General features: G+C 49.5%; 1 protein-coding gene across 1 annotated transcript; it reads left to right on the plus strand.

Moving 5' to 3' along the window:
- The first annotated feature begins 6,787 nt into the window (after positions 1–6,787).
- Positions 6,788–18,729, plus strand: LOC103245942 (uncharacterized). The gene is made up of 5 exons (XM_008017197.3): positions 6,788–7,661; positions 11,231–11,313; positions 14,713–14,767; positions 15,731–15,781; positions 16,244–18,729. Exons 1-5 carry the CDS (start codon positions 7,129–7,131, stop codon positions 16,386–16,388), a joined length of 867 nt encoding a protein of 288 aa, XP_008015388.3. The 5' UTR covers positions 6,788–7,128; the 3' UTR covers positions 16,389–18,729.
- The last annotated feature ends 317 nt before the right edge of the window (positions 18,730–19,046 follow it).

Genomic DNA, 19,046 nt, shown 5'->3' on the forward strand with positions numbered 1-19,046 from the left:
CTGGGTGACAGAGTGAAACTCTGTCAAAAAAAAAGAAGTACATACACAGGTGTATAAAACTAAACAATGGTTACACGTAAACAACACTTACTTTTTTATTCTATTTCATTTACATTTTAAGCACCATTAAAACAATTTGAAACCCATGGTAGGTAGCAACGCACAGTGTGGACACTCCCCTTCTCATGCTGGTGATCCCCACAACAGACCACTGGGTGTCGGTAAGGAAGAAGTGCTCCTGAAGCCTAAGGAAGTGCTCTTGCAATGCAGTTTCAAGTGAGAAAAGGAGGGTGCAGAAAAGGGGAGTAGGGAAGCGTGGGAGCCTGGGATAGAAGCCAGGTTCCTCTGACTACACTTTGTGTTATAGATTGGACTTTGAAATCATGTAACTGTTTGACATAACTATAAAACAAAATTAAACCAAAAGGAAAAAGAAAGCTACTTAAAGGTCAAAAGTAACATGACAGACATAAAGCTATGTAACAATTTGGTAGCTTAACCCACGGAGAAACATACTTTCCAGGGCGCTTTAACAGGAAGCCTTGTGTAATTGGGTGCTTCCTCCCTAGTGAGATGTATCCTAAGGACAAACAGAACTGCAAAGACAAAAAAATCTTAAACTGTCTTCAGTAATCACATTGTTGGTACTCATTTTCATATTATCATCCTGAAATTATTATTCTGTTAGTTCCGAAGCGGTTATTCTCCAAGACATAGAAACAATGACTAATTTAGTAACAAATAACTCTCCTGACCCTCCAACCCCACCCAGTGCCCAGACTGTGGTCTCTAAATTGCATTTTCCACTGAAAGAAGCCATATGCTCTCAGAGCAACGCCTCTGTGAACTCCCAGTGCAGGGCAAGAAATGGACAACAGGAGCCTTGGAAAGACTCCTTAGACTGAGTAAAAAGGACCAGCTTGAAGAGCCTCATTGGCCAAAGATGGGAGAGCTTGAACATTAAAAAGAATAAAACCTGAAGTATTCAGTAACATTTCAAATGTGAAAACAAAACAAAACAAAAACCAAATATGGCTTCATCATAATGCTCAAACAAAACAAAAGGAAACAATCTTAATTGACCACTTTTGGAGAACGCTGCAGAGTCAAAATATTTTCTGAAAACTGGTATATAAAGGGGAAGAATCAGGACTTTTCTTGCCTTTTACGTATAAACTGTACCCCAGGAGAGCCAAACTGTGGATGAGCTAATCCATGCAGAGGAATGATAGAATTAGAAAATTCCACATTGCATTCCCCACTGAAATATCGGATGAAGGTCACGATATTTCAACCCCTGAATAAAAAGTTGATGGATCATGGCCAAGCGCGGTGGCTCACGCCTATAATCCCAGCACTTTGGGAGGCCGAGGCAGGCGGATCATGAGGTCAGGAGAGGTGGCTCACGCCTGTAATCCCAGCACTTTGGGAGGCCGAGGCAGGCGGATCATGAGGTCAGGAGATCGAGACCATCCTGGCTAACACCGTGAAACCCTTTCTCTACTAAAAAACATACAAAAAATTAGAAGGGCGTGGCAGCGGGCACCTGTAGTCCCAGCTACTCGGAAGGCTGAAGCAGGAGAATGGCGTGAACCCGGGAGGCGGAGCTTGCAGTGAGCCGAGATTGCGCCACTGCACTCCAGTCTGGGAGACAGAGCGAGACTCTGTCTCAAAAAAAAAAAAAAAAAAAAAAAAAAAAGGCTGACGGGTTCAGGCTGAAAACACCCGAACCCTATAGTACATCCTAACATCACTAGAAGAGATAGAACCAAACATTATGTGTGTGCTGGTGGAAATGCCTAACATCATCTATGAAACATTTCCAAAAACCTGCATTGAAATCTGATGGGTCCTCCACATCTAATTACCTAAATATATCAGGAAATGCAGAGATGGAAAAACATGCTAAACAGAAAAGGGGGGGGCGGTGCAAACAACATAATCCAGAATGTGGGACATTCTTCAGGATAAATAACCTAGGTTCTTCAATAAATTACCATAACATCAAAGAGAGAGAGAGGGTCAGGCGTGCTGGCTCACGCCTGTAATCCCAACACTTTGGGAGGCTGAGGCAGGCAGATCACCTGAGGTCACGAGTTCAAGACCGGCCTGGCCAATATGACAAAACCCTGTCTCTAATAAAAAAATACATATATAAAAATTAGCCGGACATGGTGGTGCATGCCTGTAGTTCCAGCTACTCAGGAGGCTGAGGCAACAGCATTGCTTGAACCCAGGAAGTGGAGGTTGCAATGAGCTGAAATCTCATCACTGCACTCCAGCCTGGGCAACAGAGTGAGATTCCGTCTCAAAAACAATAAAATAAAATTAAAAAACAGAGAGAGAGAGAACAGAGAATCTGTAGATTTAAAGAGACTTAAGGGACATATCCAAATGCAGTGTGTGGATTTATTTGAACTCTGATTCAAACAACTATAAAAAATAACAACACAGAAACATTTATGTGTCAATTAGGGAAATGTAAACACCAAGGGGATATTGTCAATATTTAAAGATTTACGGTTAATTTTGTATGCTGTGATAATGGAATTGTGGTTATGTTTTTAAAAAGGGTGTATAGGAGGGAGTCCTTATATTTTAGAAACATATTCTCTTGATACATTGCTACAGTAATGGCCCCCAGTGGATTACTCCTCATTTCTATGCCCTTGTGATTCTCCTTCCCACATTAATGCTGGGCTTGGTTATGTGACTTGTTTTGGCTAATAGGACATTAGCAAACATGACGCAGGCAGAGACCTGAAAAGTGCTTGCACATTGGGGCTTGTCCTCTTTTGGAAAGCTGCCACCATGAAAGCCTGCCGAAGCTAGCCTGCTGGAGAGGCCATGTGGAGAACTGAGGCACCTTAGCCAACTGCCCAGATATGTAAGTGAGGCCATCCAAGACTGTCCAGCTCCAATCAAGTCACCAGCTGACTGTATCCAAATGGCAGAGCCCAGACAAAACCAACAGAAGAACCATCCAGCTGATCCCAGCCCAAATTGTTGACCCACAGAATTATAATCTAATAAATGATTGCTATTTCAAGCCACTAGACAAAGGCAATAGATAAGAAATGTAATTCTGTGGTACATACAAATGAAACTACAGATGTCTGGGGATTTGTTTAAAATAAAGCCGGGGTGGAGTGAGTGGAAAAACACACGAAACAAGATTGATTATATGCTGATAATTGTTGAAGCTGGTGCGGAATATGTGAGGGCTAATTTTACAACTCTCTCTGCCTTTGGTTTTGTTTGAGACGGAAAATTTCCATTAACAAAAAGATAAAACAGGCTGGGTGTGGTGGCTCATGCCTGTAATCCTAACACTTTGGGAGGCCAAGGCAGGCAGATCACTTGAGGCCAGGAGTTTGACACCAACCCGGCCAACATGGCAAAAACCTGTGTCTACTAAAAATACAAAAAATTAGCCAGGCATGGTGGTTCACACCTGTAGTACCAGCTACTTGAGTGACTGAGGTGGGAGGATCGCTTGAGCCCTGGAGATTGATGCTGCAGTGAGCTGTGATCATGCTGCTGTGCTCCAGCTTGGGTGACAGAGCAAGATCTTGTAGAAAGAAAGAAAAAGAGAAAGAAAGAAAGAGAGAGACAGAGAAGGAGAGAAGGAGAGAGAAAGAGAGGGAGGGAGGGAGGGAGAAAGGGAGGGAGGGAGGGAGGGAGGGAGGGAGGAAGGAAGGAAGGAAGGAAGGAAGGAAGGAAGGAAGGAGGGACAAGGAAAGAAAGAGAGAAAGAAGAAAGAAAGAAAGAAAGAAAGAAAGAAAGAAAGAAAGAAAGAAAGAAAGAAAGAAAGAAAGAAAGAAAGAAAGAAAGAGAGAGAGAGAAAGAAAAAAGAAAGAAAAAGAAGAAAGAAAGAACAAAAGAGCGAAAGAACGAAAGAACGAAAGAACGAAAGAAAGAAAGAAAGAAAGAAAGAAAGAAAGAAAGAAAGAAAGAAAGGAGGGAGGGAGGGAGAGAGGAAGGGAAGAGGAATTATTCTTCTGTCCACTAACAGATAAAGCAATCAAAACCCGAAGAAGGAAAGTGAGTTCTGCGATATAACACAGCCAAGTCATAGCAGAGTTCATTGCTGAACTAGAGCTTCCCTGCTGGCTCCTGGGTCAAACCCTTTCTATCCTCCCACATGCTCAGAGGCAGGGAAGTTCCAAAAGACAAGCAATATGAGTAGGAATAATTTCTTCTATTGCTTGAGAAAAGCCTGGTAGCATACCTAAGACGTGAGAATATGATGAGAACTTTGATGACAAATGATTATCATCTGTGGGATACATTGTTTATGTAGTGTTTGGGGAAGAAATATTTGTTCTGCCATATATGTGCATTCCATTACATAAAAAACAGGCAGGGAATCCCTCCCTTCCACACCCTGCCCTGTTTGGCACTAAACGCCTGTTCTGTTTTGAAAGGTTTGTAGATAACCAATCAGGGCTGTGTTATAGTGTGTCAGGACAGCAATACTAAAAAGCCATTTTCAAGTTCAAATATATTAAAGTTGTCTCTTTCCCACACACACAAAATGAGCACAGCTTTCATTATTCATCAAATGAAAAAATTAAGCACTGTAATTATCTGTCTATGGCCCCAGGATAGGCTGTGCTTCATTTAATCAGACGTTGCTACGTGAAGCCGCAGACTACGTCTGGCCACGAACAGACATAAAAGAAGGGCTAGTTGATGAAAAAAAGAACAAAACCAACTTTCAGGTCTTCATATCCAATGTTGCTTTCCCTGAGAACTTCTGAGCCTTAAAACTCAGCTGGAGTTTACAAGGAGGAAGGGAGATTCTAGAAGGTGATAACTGGGCCCGTGACACAAAAGCCAAATACAACAAAGCTAATAAAATCTTTCTCATAACCACATTGGCAGGGCCCCTGCCTTGCTTTTCTTGAGAGGATCCATAGGGCTCTGTGTTTATGTTTGAGGATTTGTCTGAAATCCTAGAGGCTTAGAGCTAGCGGGCAGGGCTTGGTGAGGCCCATGCATCGTCAACGGCAGGAATCGGCACTCCCTGAATTTAGCTCAAATGTAGTCCTAGGCTGGGCGCCATGGCTCACCCTGTAATCCCAGCACTCTGGGAGGCCAAAGCGGGCAGATCACCTGAGGTTGGGAGTTTGAGACCAGACTGACCAACATAGAGAAACTCCGTCTCTACTAAAAATACAAAATTAGCCGGGCGTGGTGGCCATGCCTGTAATCCCAGCTACTCGGGAGGCTGAGGCAGGAGAATCGCTTGAACCTGGGAGGTGGAGGTTGCCGTGAGCCGAGATCGCGCCATTGCACTGCAGCCTGGGCAACAAGAGAGAAATTCTGTCTCAAAAAAAAAAAAAAGAAAAAAAAAAATCCAGTCCTGCAGGAAAGTGTAACATGTGGAGGTATCTGAGGGGGACCCCCAGCCGTTCTCCCTTTTTTTGGAGGCGCCTCCACAACCCCTGCCCAATTCCCTGAGGGTACTGAGTTTCTGAGGGTCACACTCAAAACAGATTTTTCTAGGCCAGGCGTGGTGGCTGTCGCCTGTAATCCCAGCACTTTGGGAGGCTGAGGTGGGTGAACCACCAGGTCAGGAGATTGAGACCATCCTGTTTAACATGGTGAAACCCCGTCTCTACTAAAAATACAAAAAATTAGCCGGGCGTGGTGGCAGGCGCCTGTAGTGCCAGCTACTCCAGAGGCTAAGGCAGGAGAACGGCATGAACTTGGAAGGCAGAGCTTACAGTGAGCCTAGATCGAGCCACTGCACTCCAGCCTGGGTGACAAAGCGAGACTCAGTCTCAAAAAAAAAAAAAAAAAAAAAAAGAGTCACAGATTTTTCTGATTTAATTGTCATTTAATACATAGAAGCTTTCAAAACAAGGGCTCCTGGATGAGGGTGGAAAGAAGGTTGGGGTCCTAGTCCAATGTAAGGTTCCTTTCACACTGGAGCACCCAGGCTTGCTTGACCTGGGTGCCCACTGGCTGAGCGCCTGCCCGGAGTGGCCCAGTGGGGATCTCCTCCTCCCTCCCAAGCCAGGGAGAGGGATGAAGGCAGGAAAGATGGCCACCTCCCCCAGAAGAGTAGTGTCTGGCTTTCAGTGCAAGAGCCCCTTCTCTCCCAGGTGCTGGAAAACGTCGTATTTTACTGATTTCCCCCTTCTCCCCATTCCCTCCTTCCCCTATCTGTTGGAGGCTTGCAGCTGTCCTTTTGCAGTAGACACATGGTGGTCTCAGGAGCTAACATCAGCCCTTCTACAAGCCAGGGGAACATCAAACACTTGCCTGTCAATCGAGCTCCACTCAGCTGGGTTCAGACAGGCTCAGGGACCACCCCTGGCTCAGCAGTGCGGACTGTAGCCTTGTAGCAGTTACTGCTGCACACACGTGAGGACACACAGGCAGGGCACGCATTTGATACAGGCTTCCCGCGGAAATACCTTCTCAAACCTGGAGCGGGGTGAGAATGCGGCAGCCCTCGGCCCCTCCTGGGTCAGAAGCTGGCTCAGCCCAGCGTTCACAGAGGCCAGCCTCCCAGAGCCCGAGAAGAGGCCTGCGCCAGGCGTGGTCACTGTAGGATGCAGATTGTGCAACAGGAGCCAAGGGATGGAGAGGCATTCTGGTCAGAGACTTGGAAAGCTTCTGGAACAGGGCGAAACATTCATCAGGTGACCCAGGGGATAGGCCCTCCAGGAAGGCAGCCCAGTTCCAGTTCCAGCAGTAGCCGGAGTTCTCGGCATGTTAGGACGGTGGGATCCTAGCCTGGGGCGTTGGGGGGTTGGGGGCGAGCGGGAACAGGACAAGGCCTGCGGCAGTGCAGGAACCCAGCTGGGGCACCCTGACCCTCCGGCCATGCCCTTCTGCTCCTGTGCAGGGGACAGCAGAGGGGAGCTCGGGGACTGACATCCCAAAGTCCTGGTCCCCTCCTTGCTCTCGCAGCCAGTCCTTGCTGTAGGACAGTGACCCATGTCTGCAGCCGGACCCAGCCCACCCACAGAGCCCGGCGTCCCAGAGCTGCTGGGGGGCACGGTGGTCGGGAAGTGAGTGGTTGGGCAGTCCTCCGCAGGGCTGCTGCCAGGTATCAGCCTCGGAGGTTTCCCTCAAACAGAGCCAACGCCCGCAAAGACCTGGGCAGACCGCATGGGCCAGGGGGTCAGGGGACCGGGTCCCTCAGAGGAGTCAGAAAAACGCTCCCAGGAGGACGCCAGGCTGCTGAGGCCCGTGGCTGACACCAGGGGGCAGGGCGGGGCGGCGGGGATGGCTCCGGAGGAGGGAGCCGCCCAGACCCAGCCCGGGGGGCGAACGAAGAGCGGGCGTGGTGGGCGCCTGCTAGCTCCGGCTTGCGGGGTTGGGCCTTGGGGACATCGCTCGGGGAGGGGAGAGCCCCGGGCCCCGGCCGCCCCGCGCCGTGGCCGGGAAGGGGGACACAGCCCAGCGTGGGGCGCCCGACGGCTTCTCCCAGCAGCCCGAGCCCCAGCGCAGGCGGCGGCCCGGCCCCTTTGTGCCTGGCGTGTCACGCGCGGGCGCTCCCGCCGCCGCGCCCGGGAGAGGCCCCCGGCACCCCGGGCCCCTTTCCAAGCACAACAGCGGCCCCGCCGCGGCCCCGCGCTGACCCACTTTCCCTCCCGCCTCCTCGACCCGAAGCTGAGAATCCAGCGGCCGCCGCCAAGCAGGTGCGAGCCGTCGGGCGGGGCGCGCGGGCGGCGGAGAGGATGGGCCCCTGAACCACCCCGCGCGCCCCACCACAGCCTCCCGGGGCGAGCCAGGTTTCCGGGGCGGGGACCGCGAGGAGGAGGAGGAGGACGGCACGGCGGGGGAACGGGAGGGAGAGGACCCGGGGCGGTGGGGAGGGCAGAGGAAGGGGGAAAGGAAGACAGAGAGATGAGGGAGAAAGAAAGGAGGGGTGCGGGAAAGGAGGAGGGGAAGGAACGGTGGGAGGAGGAGGGGCGGTGCGGGAGAGAAGGCGGAGGGGGAGGCGGAGGGAAACCGCACCCCTGCCTCTTTCCTGGGCCGTGGCCAGCCGGGGAGGAAATGTTGAAATGGGCGAAGTGCACATCCGCCCCCAGGCCTAAGGGGTCTAGGCTCAGGCCGCACGGACCCCGCCCTTCCCAGCCCTTCCTGCCTGGCCTCTGGGCGAGCCCTGTTGCTGGGAGGCGGTTCCCTATGGAGCCTGGACCCTCCCCCAAGTTCAGCCCGCTGGAGGCGTGTGCACTTTCAGATGAGAGCACTTGTTCACCGAAAGACCGTGCGTACTTGGCGGACGTCTGGCCCCAGAACCTCGAGGAGCAGGCTGGCTAATGCCGTGGCCTGGCACTGGGAAGCGCCGGTCCTCCGTCCCTTTCCCTGCTCCTGGGCACCCCAGGCCCCTTGGGGCGTTCTTACACTGCCTGAGGCAGACCTGGAAGAGTCCCCTGAGCCAGGGCAGGGGCTTTGCCTGCTTCGTCCTTGTTCACCCCTGTGCGTAGCTACTACCTATTACCTACCCACCTGTCCACAAGTGTCAGTGACTGATATAGGGGAGTCACAGTAATTCACACATCTATCACAAATGGACATGGATACTCACACTTCCTTCTTATCCCTACTTCCAGGCAGCCATTGTTAATGGGTGCGTGTGTACAGTTCTGGGCACATACCAACATGCACAGATGTGTGTTGACATGCTTTGTATAGAAGAAACGGGGTCAGGATACAATAAAAAGAGCTAATGGGTAATGAGTATTCATCAAATGCCAAGCTCTTGGTCTGAGCACTTCGCATATATTAATTTAATCATCACGAACTCAGTAAAGTTTATTACAATTATTCGCATTTTTCAGATGAGGAGCCTGCGGCACAGAGAGGTTAAGTAGCCTGCCCAGGATCACACAGCTACTAAGAACTGAAGTCAGGATTTGAGCCTGACTCCAGAGCTCATAAGGGTAACAATGAGGCCTCCCACTTTGCTATGCATATTATTCCACGAATTACTGTTTCCACTAAGAATATGTTCTTTTCTGCATCCAATGGAAGATTCCCAGAAGAATCTAGAAGATTCCTAAGAACTGCTGGCTATGTGGGTTTGAGATTTTTTTTTTTTTCCTGAGATGGAGTCTCTAGCCTGTTGCCCAGGCTGGTGTGCAGTGGCATGATCTCAGCTCACTGCAACCTCTGCCTCCCGGGTTCAAGCGGTTCTCCTGCCTCAGCCTCCTGAATATCTGGGATTACAAGCACCTGCCACTATGCCCAGCTAATTTTTGTATTTTAAGTAGAGACGGGGTTTCACTGTGTTGGCCAGGCTGGTCTCGAACTCCTGAACTTGTGATCCACCCACCTAGGCCTCCCAAAGTTCTAGGATTACAAGTGTGAGCCACCACGCCCGGCCGTGTGTTTGAGATTTCTAGAGACATTAGTAAAGCCCTGCAAAACAGTGGAGACCTTACAGCAGCCTGCAGGTTCAAACTCCATACTGGACTCCCACCTTCCCAACCCCCATCCCCGCCCCACCAGAAAAGGACCCTCCATCCCCTTCAGGTCATAGAGTGAGGAAGAGGGAAGCCTCAACAGGCCCATATGGCCCTGGTAATGGGCATGGTGACATTTGGGCAGAGAATCCCAGGGCCCTGCATCTGCAGACCTGGGACAAGCAGCAAACGCCCGATGGGAGTGCTAGTGGCATTGCCTGGCCGTGGCTCTGTCCACCTGTGGCATCATGTCCCATGGGCAAAGTGTCTGAGCAAGCCTGCTTCTGCCATTGACCTAGGGAGGCCTCATGACACCTGCTCATTGTCCAAACCTGTTCTTCCTGCATCCTCAAGATTCTGAGTGCCCTCCAAAATAAGATCTTTTTCTGTAGTTGTTACTATGGGTTAAGAACCCTCCTGTCTGATACATACAACTGATTGCAAACTTTTAAATTTTGCCAATCTGATAAGCAAAAAAAAAAAAAATTCCTGGATTTAGTTTACATTTCCTTTTTAATAGGGAGGTTGGGTAGAAACTTCTTGCTTTGCTCATGCCTGTAATCCCAGCACTTTGGGAGGCTAAGGTAGGAAGATCCCTTGAACTCAGAAATTCAAGCCAATCTGGGCAACATAGCAAGACTTCACCTCTACTAAAGGAAAAAACAATCCATTTTCCTCTTCTTCCTGCCCAACAGATCTGTGGCTGGGCAGCAGCTGCTGAGCTCCACTGCATTTCCTGCCTGCTTTACAGTTAGGCTTGTCCACAGGACCAAGTTCTCAGCAACAGAGTAAGAGCAGGCCTGTGATAGGAGGCTCTTCTATTCCTGGGCCTCCAAGCTGCCTAGTATCTGGCTGTGGCAGTGCCCTAGGGGAGGTCAGCAGCGGGAGAGAAGGGTCCTGGGGTTTTGGGGGACCAGGAGGAGCAGAGCTGCTGCTCAGCCCAGACCCATAACCCGAGAAAGTAAGAGTGAGGGCTCATTTTGTGTGTTACGTTAAACGTCTGGCCACATTGCTCAGATATTTGATTAGACACTAGTCTAGATGTTTTTATGAAGGTATTGATTGACTGATTGAGACGGAGTCTCACTCTGTTGCCCCGGCTGGAGTGCAGTGGCACAATCTTAGCTCACTGCAACCTCTGCCTCCCAGGTTCAAGCAATTCTTGTGCCTCAGCCTCCCAAGTAGCTGGGATTACAGGCATGTGCCACCATGCTCTGCTAATTTTTGTATTTTTAGTAGAGATGGGGTTTCACCATGTTGGCCAGGCTGGTCTCCTGACCTCAAGTGATCTGTCCGCCTCGGCCTCCCAAAGTGCTGGAATTACAGGCCCGAGCTACCACACCTGGCGAAAGTATTTTTTAAGATAAGATTAACCTTTAAATCAGAAGATTTTGAGTAAAGCAGATTATTCTCCACAATGTGGGCAGATCTCATCCCGTCAGTTGAAGACCTTAAGAGAAAAGAGACTGACCTGCTCCGAGCCAGGAGGGATTCTGCTGGCAGACTGCTCGTGAACTCCAACTTGGAATATCAGTCTCCAGCCTACCAGCTTACTCTGCAGATTTTGGATTTACCAAGCCTCCACAATCGCAGAAGCCAAGTCCTCAAAATAAATCCCTTAAAACAGTTCCCTAAAATAAATTCTTCAAAATTCCTTAAAATAAATATGTGTGCATGTGTGTGTCGGTGTATATATATATCCTATGTAATGTCTAATATAGATCTATAATATATATTAGATAAATATACACATATTTATCATATATATGTGTGTGTGTGTGTGTATGTTTCTCCTATAGGTTCTGTTCTCTGGAGAACCTAATACCGAAACAGATCTGTTTTTTCATCTACCCTCTGTATCATCGGGTCTCTGTTAGAACAGGTGAGCCTTACCCTGACTAATTCAGAGGTGGATTCGTTTTCATGCATGCAGCTACTTCTTGTTTAGCTTCTATTATCTGCCTGTATTTTAAGGTTCTTTGTCTTCATATGACTCCAGGAATGTTATATATTAAGTATATTAACCTTTTGACTATTATATGTGTTGCAAACATCTTCTTGCAGTCAGTCACTTGTCTCTTTATTTTATTTGGAGTGGCTTTCAGCCTAGAGCAGTGGTCCCCAAACCCAGGGCCGCAGACTGTTCTCTGTCTGTGGTTTGTTAAGAACCAGGTTACATAGCAGATGAGTGGCAGGTGCGGGAGCATGACCACTTGAGCGCCGCCTCTTGTCAGATCAGCAGTGGAATTAGATTCTCATAGGAGCACAAACTCTACTGTGAACTGTGCGTGTGAGGGATCTAGGTTGCGCCCTCCTTATGAGACTCTAATGCCTGATGATCTGAGGTGGAACAGGTTGATCCTGACCATCCCCACCTCAGTCCGGGCCTATTGAAAAATTGTCTTCCATGAAACCGGTCCCTGGTGCCAAAAAGGCTAGGGACTGCTGACCTAGAAGATATATTAGTTATGACTCTTGGTGCATACTCGTGACAGAAATCCCGCTCAACCTAGTATAATGCAGAGGACAGTTCACTGAGCAACTCAAATAATTGCCACTTTTATAATATTGAAGCTTCCCACAGGAAACTTAACACATCTCTCAATGTATGTCCATTAATATGATTAAAAATGTGTCTTCATGTAGGTTCTCCAGAACTTTGGTTATGCCTATGCCTAGATTATTTGTGATTGTTGTTGGTTTTGCAAACGTCCTCTCCAATTGATTATTTATTGGTATCTATGGAAAGTATTGGTTTTTGTGTATTTGCTCTGTGCCCACTTGCCATCCGACTGGTTCTTATATTTTATTGACCCTTCAGAGGATATGAATTATGCTGATTTTAATGTCTTATCCTGATTCCTGCATTATTATCCTGTTTTCTCCAGGGTTCTGTCTACTTCTTCTGCAGGCTGTTGGTTTCCTTCAGATGTCTGGGGGTTCTTGATTATCCGATCCCATTTGTAAACGAGTGCCCAGACAGTGGTTCTCAAAGTGAGATCCACGGATGCCTGAGTTCTTAAGACTCTTTCTGGGTGTCTGCAAAGCAAAAACTATTTAATAGGAATAAAAAAGACTTTTTTTTTTCTGATGGGTGTTCAGGTGTTCCCTTCAGCAGCACATATACAAATGGGTGTTCAGTGGAGTTTTCCAGAGTCTACATGATGTGTATTATCACTACAGCTTGAAAGAAGAAGGAGGTATGAAAATCCAGCTGTTGGCTGGGCATGGTGGCTCATGCCTGTAATCCCAACACTTTGGGAGGTGAGGCAGACAGATTACTTGAGGTCAGGAGTTTGAGACCGGACTGGCCAACATGGTGAAACCCCATCTCTACTAAAAAAAAAAAGAAAAAAAAAAAATTAGCTAGGCATGGTGGTGCATTCCTGTAATCCCAGCTACTTGGGAGGCTGAAGCAGGAGGATTGCTTGAACTGGGAGGCAGAGGTTGCAGTGAGCCGAGATTATGCCACTGCACTGCAGCCTGGGTGAGACTCTGTCTCAATAAATAAATTAATTAAATTAAACACATAAAATTAAAATACATAAAATTAAAACAACAACAAAAAAGAAAATCCAGGTGTCTATTAAGCCAGACATTGGGGACTTTTTGTTTGTTTTTGTTTTGTTTTTTTTGAGACAGAGTTTCACTCTTGTTGACCAGGCTGCAATGCAGTGACACCATCTCAGCTCACTGCAGCCTCTGCCTCCCAGGTTCAAGCGATTCTCCTGTCTCAACCTCCTGAGTAGCTGGGATTACAGGTGCGCACCACCATGCCTGGCTAATTTTTTGTATTTTTGGTAGAGATGGGGTTTCCCCATGTTGGTCAGGCTGGTCTCAAACTCCTCACTTCAGGTGATTCACCCACCTCGGCCTCTCAAAGTGCTGGGATTACAGGCGTGAGCCACCACGCGTGGCCCATTGGGGAGATTTTAAAAAATATAAAATGGACCAGGCATGGTGGCTCGCGCCTGTAAACCCAGTACTTTGGGAGGCCAAGGTGGGCGGATCCTTTGAGGTCAGGAGTTTAAGACCAGCCTGTCCAACGTGGTGAAACCCCATCTCTACTAAAAATACAAAATTAGCCAGACATGGTGGCACATGTCTGTAATCTCGGCCACTTAGGAGGCTGAGGCAGGAGAATCGCTTGAACCCAGGATGCAGAGGTTGCAGTGAGCCGAGATCACGCCACACACATATGGATAATGTATACACACACACACATATGTATAATGATGTCACTCTTCTTACTAAATATTTTTAGAAAAAATGTAGCTATTTGCTTTTTTTTTTTTTTTTTTTTGAGATGGAGTCTTACTCTGTCACCCAGGCTGGAGTGCAGTGGCACAATCTCAGCTCACTGCAACCTCTGCCTCCAGGTTCAAGTGATTCTCCTGCCTCAGCCTTCCGAGTAGCTGGGATTACAGGCGGGCGCCACCACACCCAGCTAATTTTTGTATTTTTGGTAGAGATGGGTTTCACCATGTTGGCCAGGCTGGTCTCCAACTCTTGACCTCAAGTGATCTGCCCACCTCGGCATCCCAAAGTGCTGGCATTACAGGCGTGAGCCACCACACACAACCTGTATAAGTGTTATTTATGTTAACATGCCATTATTAATGTTTTAAAATAAATGAATATTGAAATTTTTTTCCACTTAAACTTCTACTACCATAAATATCAATAGATACAACTCATATGAATGAAAGCCCGCTGAGACCCTCAGCCATTTCTAAGAGGGTGAAGGGTTCCTGAGTGCAGTGTGTTTGCGATCTGTCAGTCTCCACCAATCATTCTTGCTGTGCGGGGTAGTTCTTGCACACAACTAAACCGCCACCGTCTGACAACCCTGGCACCACTGGGCACTTGTGGTCATGGAGACAGGCCGGGAGGTTGCAAAGGCAGAGTGCCTTCCTGGGCCTCTGATCTGGGCCACTCTCCCTGTCAGTGTGGCTGATGGTGCCTGGCAGTCACCTGGGCAGGCCCCTGCTTCTCTCTTTGGGCCAGTGTTGGCTCTAGAGGCTCCCGGTGCGTCTTTGTCTTCAGTCTGAATGCTGCACTCAGACTTGACCCTGGGGCAGGCAGGACACTGCCTCAGCCACCTGGGTAGCCCTTTGTGTGATGACCCCATCCAGGCTCCATGAGTCATTCCTTCTCCACTGCCCCCACCCTATACCCCATTTCCAGACTTGAGGGTTTTTAAGATGGTCTGCCACCTGCATGCCATTGGCTCTAATGCGTTTCACCACGAATCTGATCTCCTCTGCTTTATATCTTCCAGAAATTCACCAATGTTCTGGTCTGTTGGTGGCATTTTTCCTGGTTTTCAAGGGCTTGTAAGTGTTTTTATATTTATCTTACTACATCAGATGGCGGGGGAGATGGGTAGGAGAGGTGCAGTTGAACCTTGAACAATGTGATGGTTGGAGAGCCAAGCTCTCACGCGGTCAGAAACCCTTGTATAACTTCAGGCTCCCTCCAAACTTAACTAATAAATAGCCTAGTGTTAACTGGAAGCCTTACTGGTAACATTAAAAAATCAGTTAACACATACTTTGTATATGTATTTATACTGTATTCTTACAATAAACTAAGCTAGGGAAAATAAAATGTCATTAACATCATAAGAGAAAGTATTTACTAAGTGGAAGTGCATTATCATAAAAGTCTTCATCCTAGTTATCTTCATGTTGAGTGGCTGTGGAGGAGGGGCTGGTCTTGATGCCTCAGGGTGGCGGAGAGGAAGATGTGGAGGAGATGGGAAGGGAGGCAGGAGAGGCAGGGACACTCTGCCTGTATAACTCTGATTGAAAAACCTCCCTGTGGGTGGACCTGGGTGGACCCGCACAGTTTGAACCTGCGTTGTTTAAGGGTCCGCTGTGCTTGAAAGTGTTAGTCAGCAGTCCTGAACGAAATGTAAACAATGGTTGAATGAAGGAGCAAGGGAGCCTTAAGGGTGAGGAGGGGCGGGTGTCGGCAAGGACCTTCCTCCAAGACAGGGTTGTTATCAGGGGCAAATGGTGACTGATGATCCACAAGAAGGTGTACCTGTGTGACAACACCTGTAAGCCAGGTGGGATCAGGGTGCGGCCTGTCGTCTGCTGTCGTCAGGAGCTCAGCAATGGATGGAAGTCCTAGGGGGACAACACACGCAGCTTAGCAGCAGGTGCCTCTCCCTTTGCGCCTAATTTAGCCGATGGGAGTTTAATTTAGCCACGGGGGTGTAATTGCTAGAAGAAAAGGGAAGAAAAAACCTGATGCCCTCACCGCCTTCCAACCTTCCAATTCTGACTCTTCAGGAAAACCCTGGCTCTCAGACGTCTCCAGAGCGCCTGGCCAAGAGTGAGAAGGTGCGGCTGGTGTGGGGCGGGGGGGGCGGGGGGGGCGGGGCGGGCGGTGGCAGGATGCTCCCCAGAGTGGGAGAGGGGCGCAGGGAGGGTGCTGCAGGCGGCCTGGGAGTTTGGGGGCGCCGCCCTTCCTCCTGCCTTGGGCACGACCGGTGGATACTGTCGAGTGTGTTGTGGTCCCCTTCTTAGGAAAAGCACAGAGAGCCCTTTAAAGATGTGGACCGGACAGCAGCAGGGGGCCCAGGGTGACCACGGTGCAAATCAGGGAAAGGAAACGTAGGTCGACACACATTTGATTTAAAAGAAAATAACTTCCCTCCCGAAGCAGAGGCTGGGCTAGGTGCCCTGGCACAGGCACAAAACCAGAGGAACCCTTGCCGCTGCTCTGGAACGTCGGGCCACACCCTCCGGATATGGGAAAGGCTTTCTTCTCTATTTCAAATGACCCTGTTTCGCCTTTTTTAGATGCAAATGTTTATTTGGTCTGACTTTGAAATACCTCGGTGCAGCTGAAATAATTGCAGGCAGCCCGGTGAGCAGCAGCACTTCCCGACCTTCTCACATGCAAACCCTCTGCTGCAGCCGCCAAGCGCCCTCGCGAGACACCTGAGGGGCGGCCCAGCCCCTCCCTCCCTGGGCCGCACGGGCCGTGCCGCAGCTGGTCACCCGCACGAGGACCTCGGGGTTGCCCTGCAGACTGGCACTTCTGCAGGGAAGTGATGGCAGCTGCCGTGGAGCCAGCATTTGTCGGGGACCTGGCACCCAGGCCACCGGCTCTGGGAGAGGGCTGCGGGGCTGCGGGGCTCACCTTTCAGGGATTAGCTTGTGCCACTTGACTTGTTCCCCCAAATCCTACAAGTACAGAGGATGTGCAGAAATCTGAGAGAAACAACCTCCGCAGCTGGTTGTTGTGGGGATTAAATTAGTAAGATGCCTAGAAAATACGATTGAGGAGTGTGGGTGCCTGTGACTTGGCGGTGGGTGGGCTCCACTCACCACCCTCCCTCTGCACCTGTCGGAGGCATTTGAACCAGAGCAACTCCATTTTGAATAGGGGCCGGTAAAATAAGGCTAAGACCTACTGGGCTGCATTCCCAGACGGTTAAGGCATTCTAAGTCACAGGATGAGATATGAGGTCGGCACAAGATACAGGTCATAAAGACCACGCTGATAAAACAGGTTGCTGTAGAGAAGCTGGCTAAAACCCAAAATGGCAACAAGATGTGTCCTTTGGTCGTCCTCAGGGCTACACTCCCACCACCACCATGACAGTTTACAAATGCCATGGCAACATCAGGAAGTTACCCTATATGGTCTGAAAAGAGGAGGTATGAATAATCCACCTCTTGTTTAGTATATATTCAAGAAATAACCATTAAAATGGGCAAACCGCAGCCCTTGGGGCTGCTCTGTCTATGGAGTAGCCGGTCTTTTACCCCTTTAATTTCCTAATAAACTTACTTTCACTTTATTCTGTGGAAACGCCCTGAATTCTTTCTTGCCCAAGATCCAAGAACCATCTCTTGGGATCTGGATTGGGACCCCTCTCCTGTAACCCACCCACCCAAGAAGTGCTTGCTGATCTGAGGGTTCACAGAGTCAGCGGCTGCTGTAGTGTCACCCCCTTTTATAGATGAGAAAACAGCATCAGAGTTTGTTGTTGTTTGAGATGGAGTCTCACTCTTTCTCCCAGGCTGGAGTGCAGTGGGGTGATCTTGGTTCACCTTTCAGTTTCAAGGGATTCTCCTGCCTCCCAGAGTAGCTGGGATTACAGGTGCCCACCAAGCCCAGCTAATTTTTGTATTTTTGGTAGAGACGGGATTTCACCATGTTGGCCAGGCTGGTCTCGAACTCCTGACCTCGTGATCCGTGGGCCTCTGCCTCCCAAACTGCTGGGATTACAGGCGTGAGCATCAGAGTTTTTAAGTCAGAACTGGAGCCTGAGCACGACAGGTGCCAGAACCTGGACGTTCCCCGAGGGGCTGGCCTGCCGCACAAGGTTCGCCAGCTCTCGCTCTTTGGGTGTGAGGTGTGGGTGGTTGCGTTCTTGCGCCTGCGCTGTGCCTGGCCGACGGGTGTGCAGGGGGTCCTCTATTTCGCTCGTTTTGCCTGGGACTGTGTGCCTTGTGTGCTGCGTCGTGGTCCCAGCAGTGGATCTCCGTAGGCACAGCTAGACTTGGTCCTCAGTGGCCCGCTGTGCCCTGCGGGGGACCCTTTTGCACGTACCGTTCCCCCTGGCAGTTGCCTTCCCTCCCCAGGTCCTGGATGGCTCCCACTGCTGGCCAGGGCTCAGGCCGGATTCTCTACTAGACTCAGCGAGGCCCCTGCAATGTGCCACGATGCAGGCCCTCCCAAGTGCGCCCATTATCCCATCCTGGGCCATGGCAGCTCCTGACACAAAGCAGCAGCTCACATATGAACGGTGGTGGTGTCCCTGGGGGAGATGGAGAAAGAGGGGCTGGCAAAAACCAGGCGGCACAAACCTAGAGCGGCCTTGCCTTCACTTCACACAGTGCGGTGGGCCTTTCCTCCGCCAGCGTGAGCAATTGGAAGCCGGCCTGAGCCCAGTTCCCAGCTCTGAGAACATTGTGTTTGTAATAGGAGCGAGCGGTGTGTTCGGAGTTGGTTCCTTCGGGTGGGTTCGTGGTCTGGCTGATTTCAAGAATGGAACCCTGGGCCTTCCGGGTGTTATAGCTCTCAAAGATGGCAAGGACCCAAACGGTGAGCAGCAGCAAGAGTTATTGTGAAGAGCAAAAGAACAAAGCTTCCACAGCATGGAAGAATACCTGAGCAGGTTGCCGCTGCTGGCTTGGGGGAGGGGGGAGGCCAGCTTTTATTCCCTTATTTGTCCCCTCCCATGTCCTGTTCCTGTACTATCAGAATGCCCTTTTCTCAATCCTAGCCGGGACTGGTTACTTTTAGAATTCTGCTGATTGGTCCATTTTACAGAGCACTGATTGGTTCGTTTTACAATCCTCTTGTAAGACACAAAAGTTCTCCAACTCCCCGCTGGACCCAGGAAGTCCTGTTGGCTTCACCTCTCAGTGGGACTGTGTTTAGGGGACAATTCCACCGAGACACAGTGACCTGACCATGGGGTGCAAAGCTGGGGCCCAGACAGCCTTCCAGACAGCCTTTTACTATATTGGGGATGTGGCTTTATGGAGTCATGCTGGCCACTCCCTCCAGAAGAAGCCTGATGGATCAAAGATGGAAACCAAAAAAATACCGGAAGAAAATGATTAAAACAAAAAAACAATTGTTGGC

This window comes from Chlorocebus sabaeus, chromosome 26, assembly GCF_047675955.1.
Source record: "Chlorocebus sabaeus isolate Y175 chromosome 26, mChlSab1.0.hap1, whole genome shotgun sequence".
NCBI lineage: Eukaryota > Metazoa > Chordata > Mammalia > Primates > Cercopithecidae > Chlorocebus > Chlorocebus sabaeus.

What these genes read in the sequence shown, in the direction of transcription:
- LOC103245942 (XM_008017197.3), top strand. Translation starts at nt 7,129, where the DNA reads ATGGGCCAGGGGGTCAGGGGACCGGGTCCCTCAGAGGAGTCAGAAAAA. An exon ending in CAGCGGCCGCCGCCAAGCAG is followed by an intron (nt 7,662 to 11,230) that starts GTGCGAGCCGTC and finishes TTTCTCCTATAG; the next exon opens with GTTCTGTTCTCTGGAGAACC. An exon ending in TCGGGTCTCTGTTAGAACAG is followed by an intron (nt 11,314 to 14,712) that starts GTGAGCCTTACC and finishes TATATCTTCCAG; the next exon opens with AAATTCACCAATGTTCTGGT.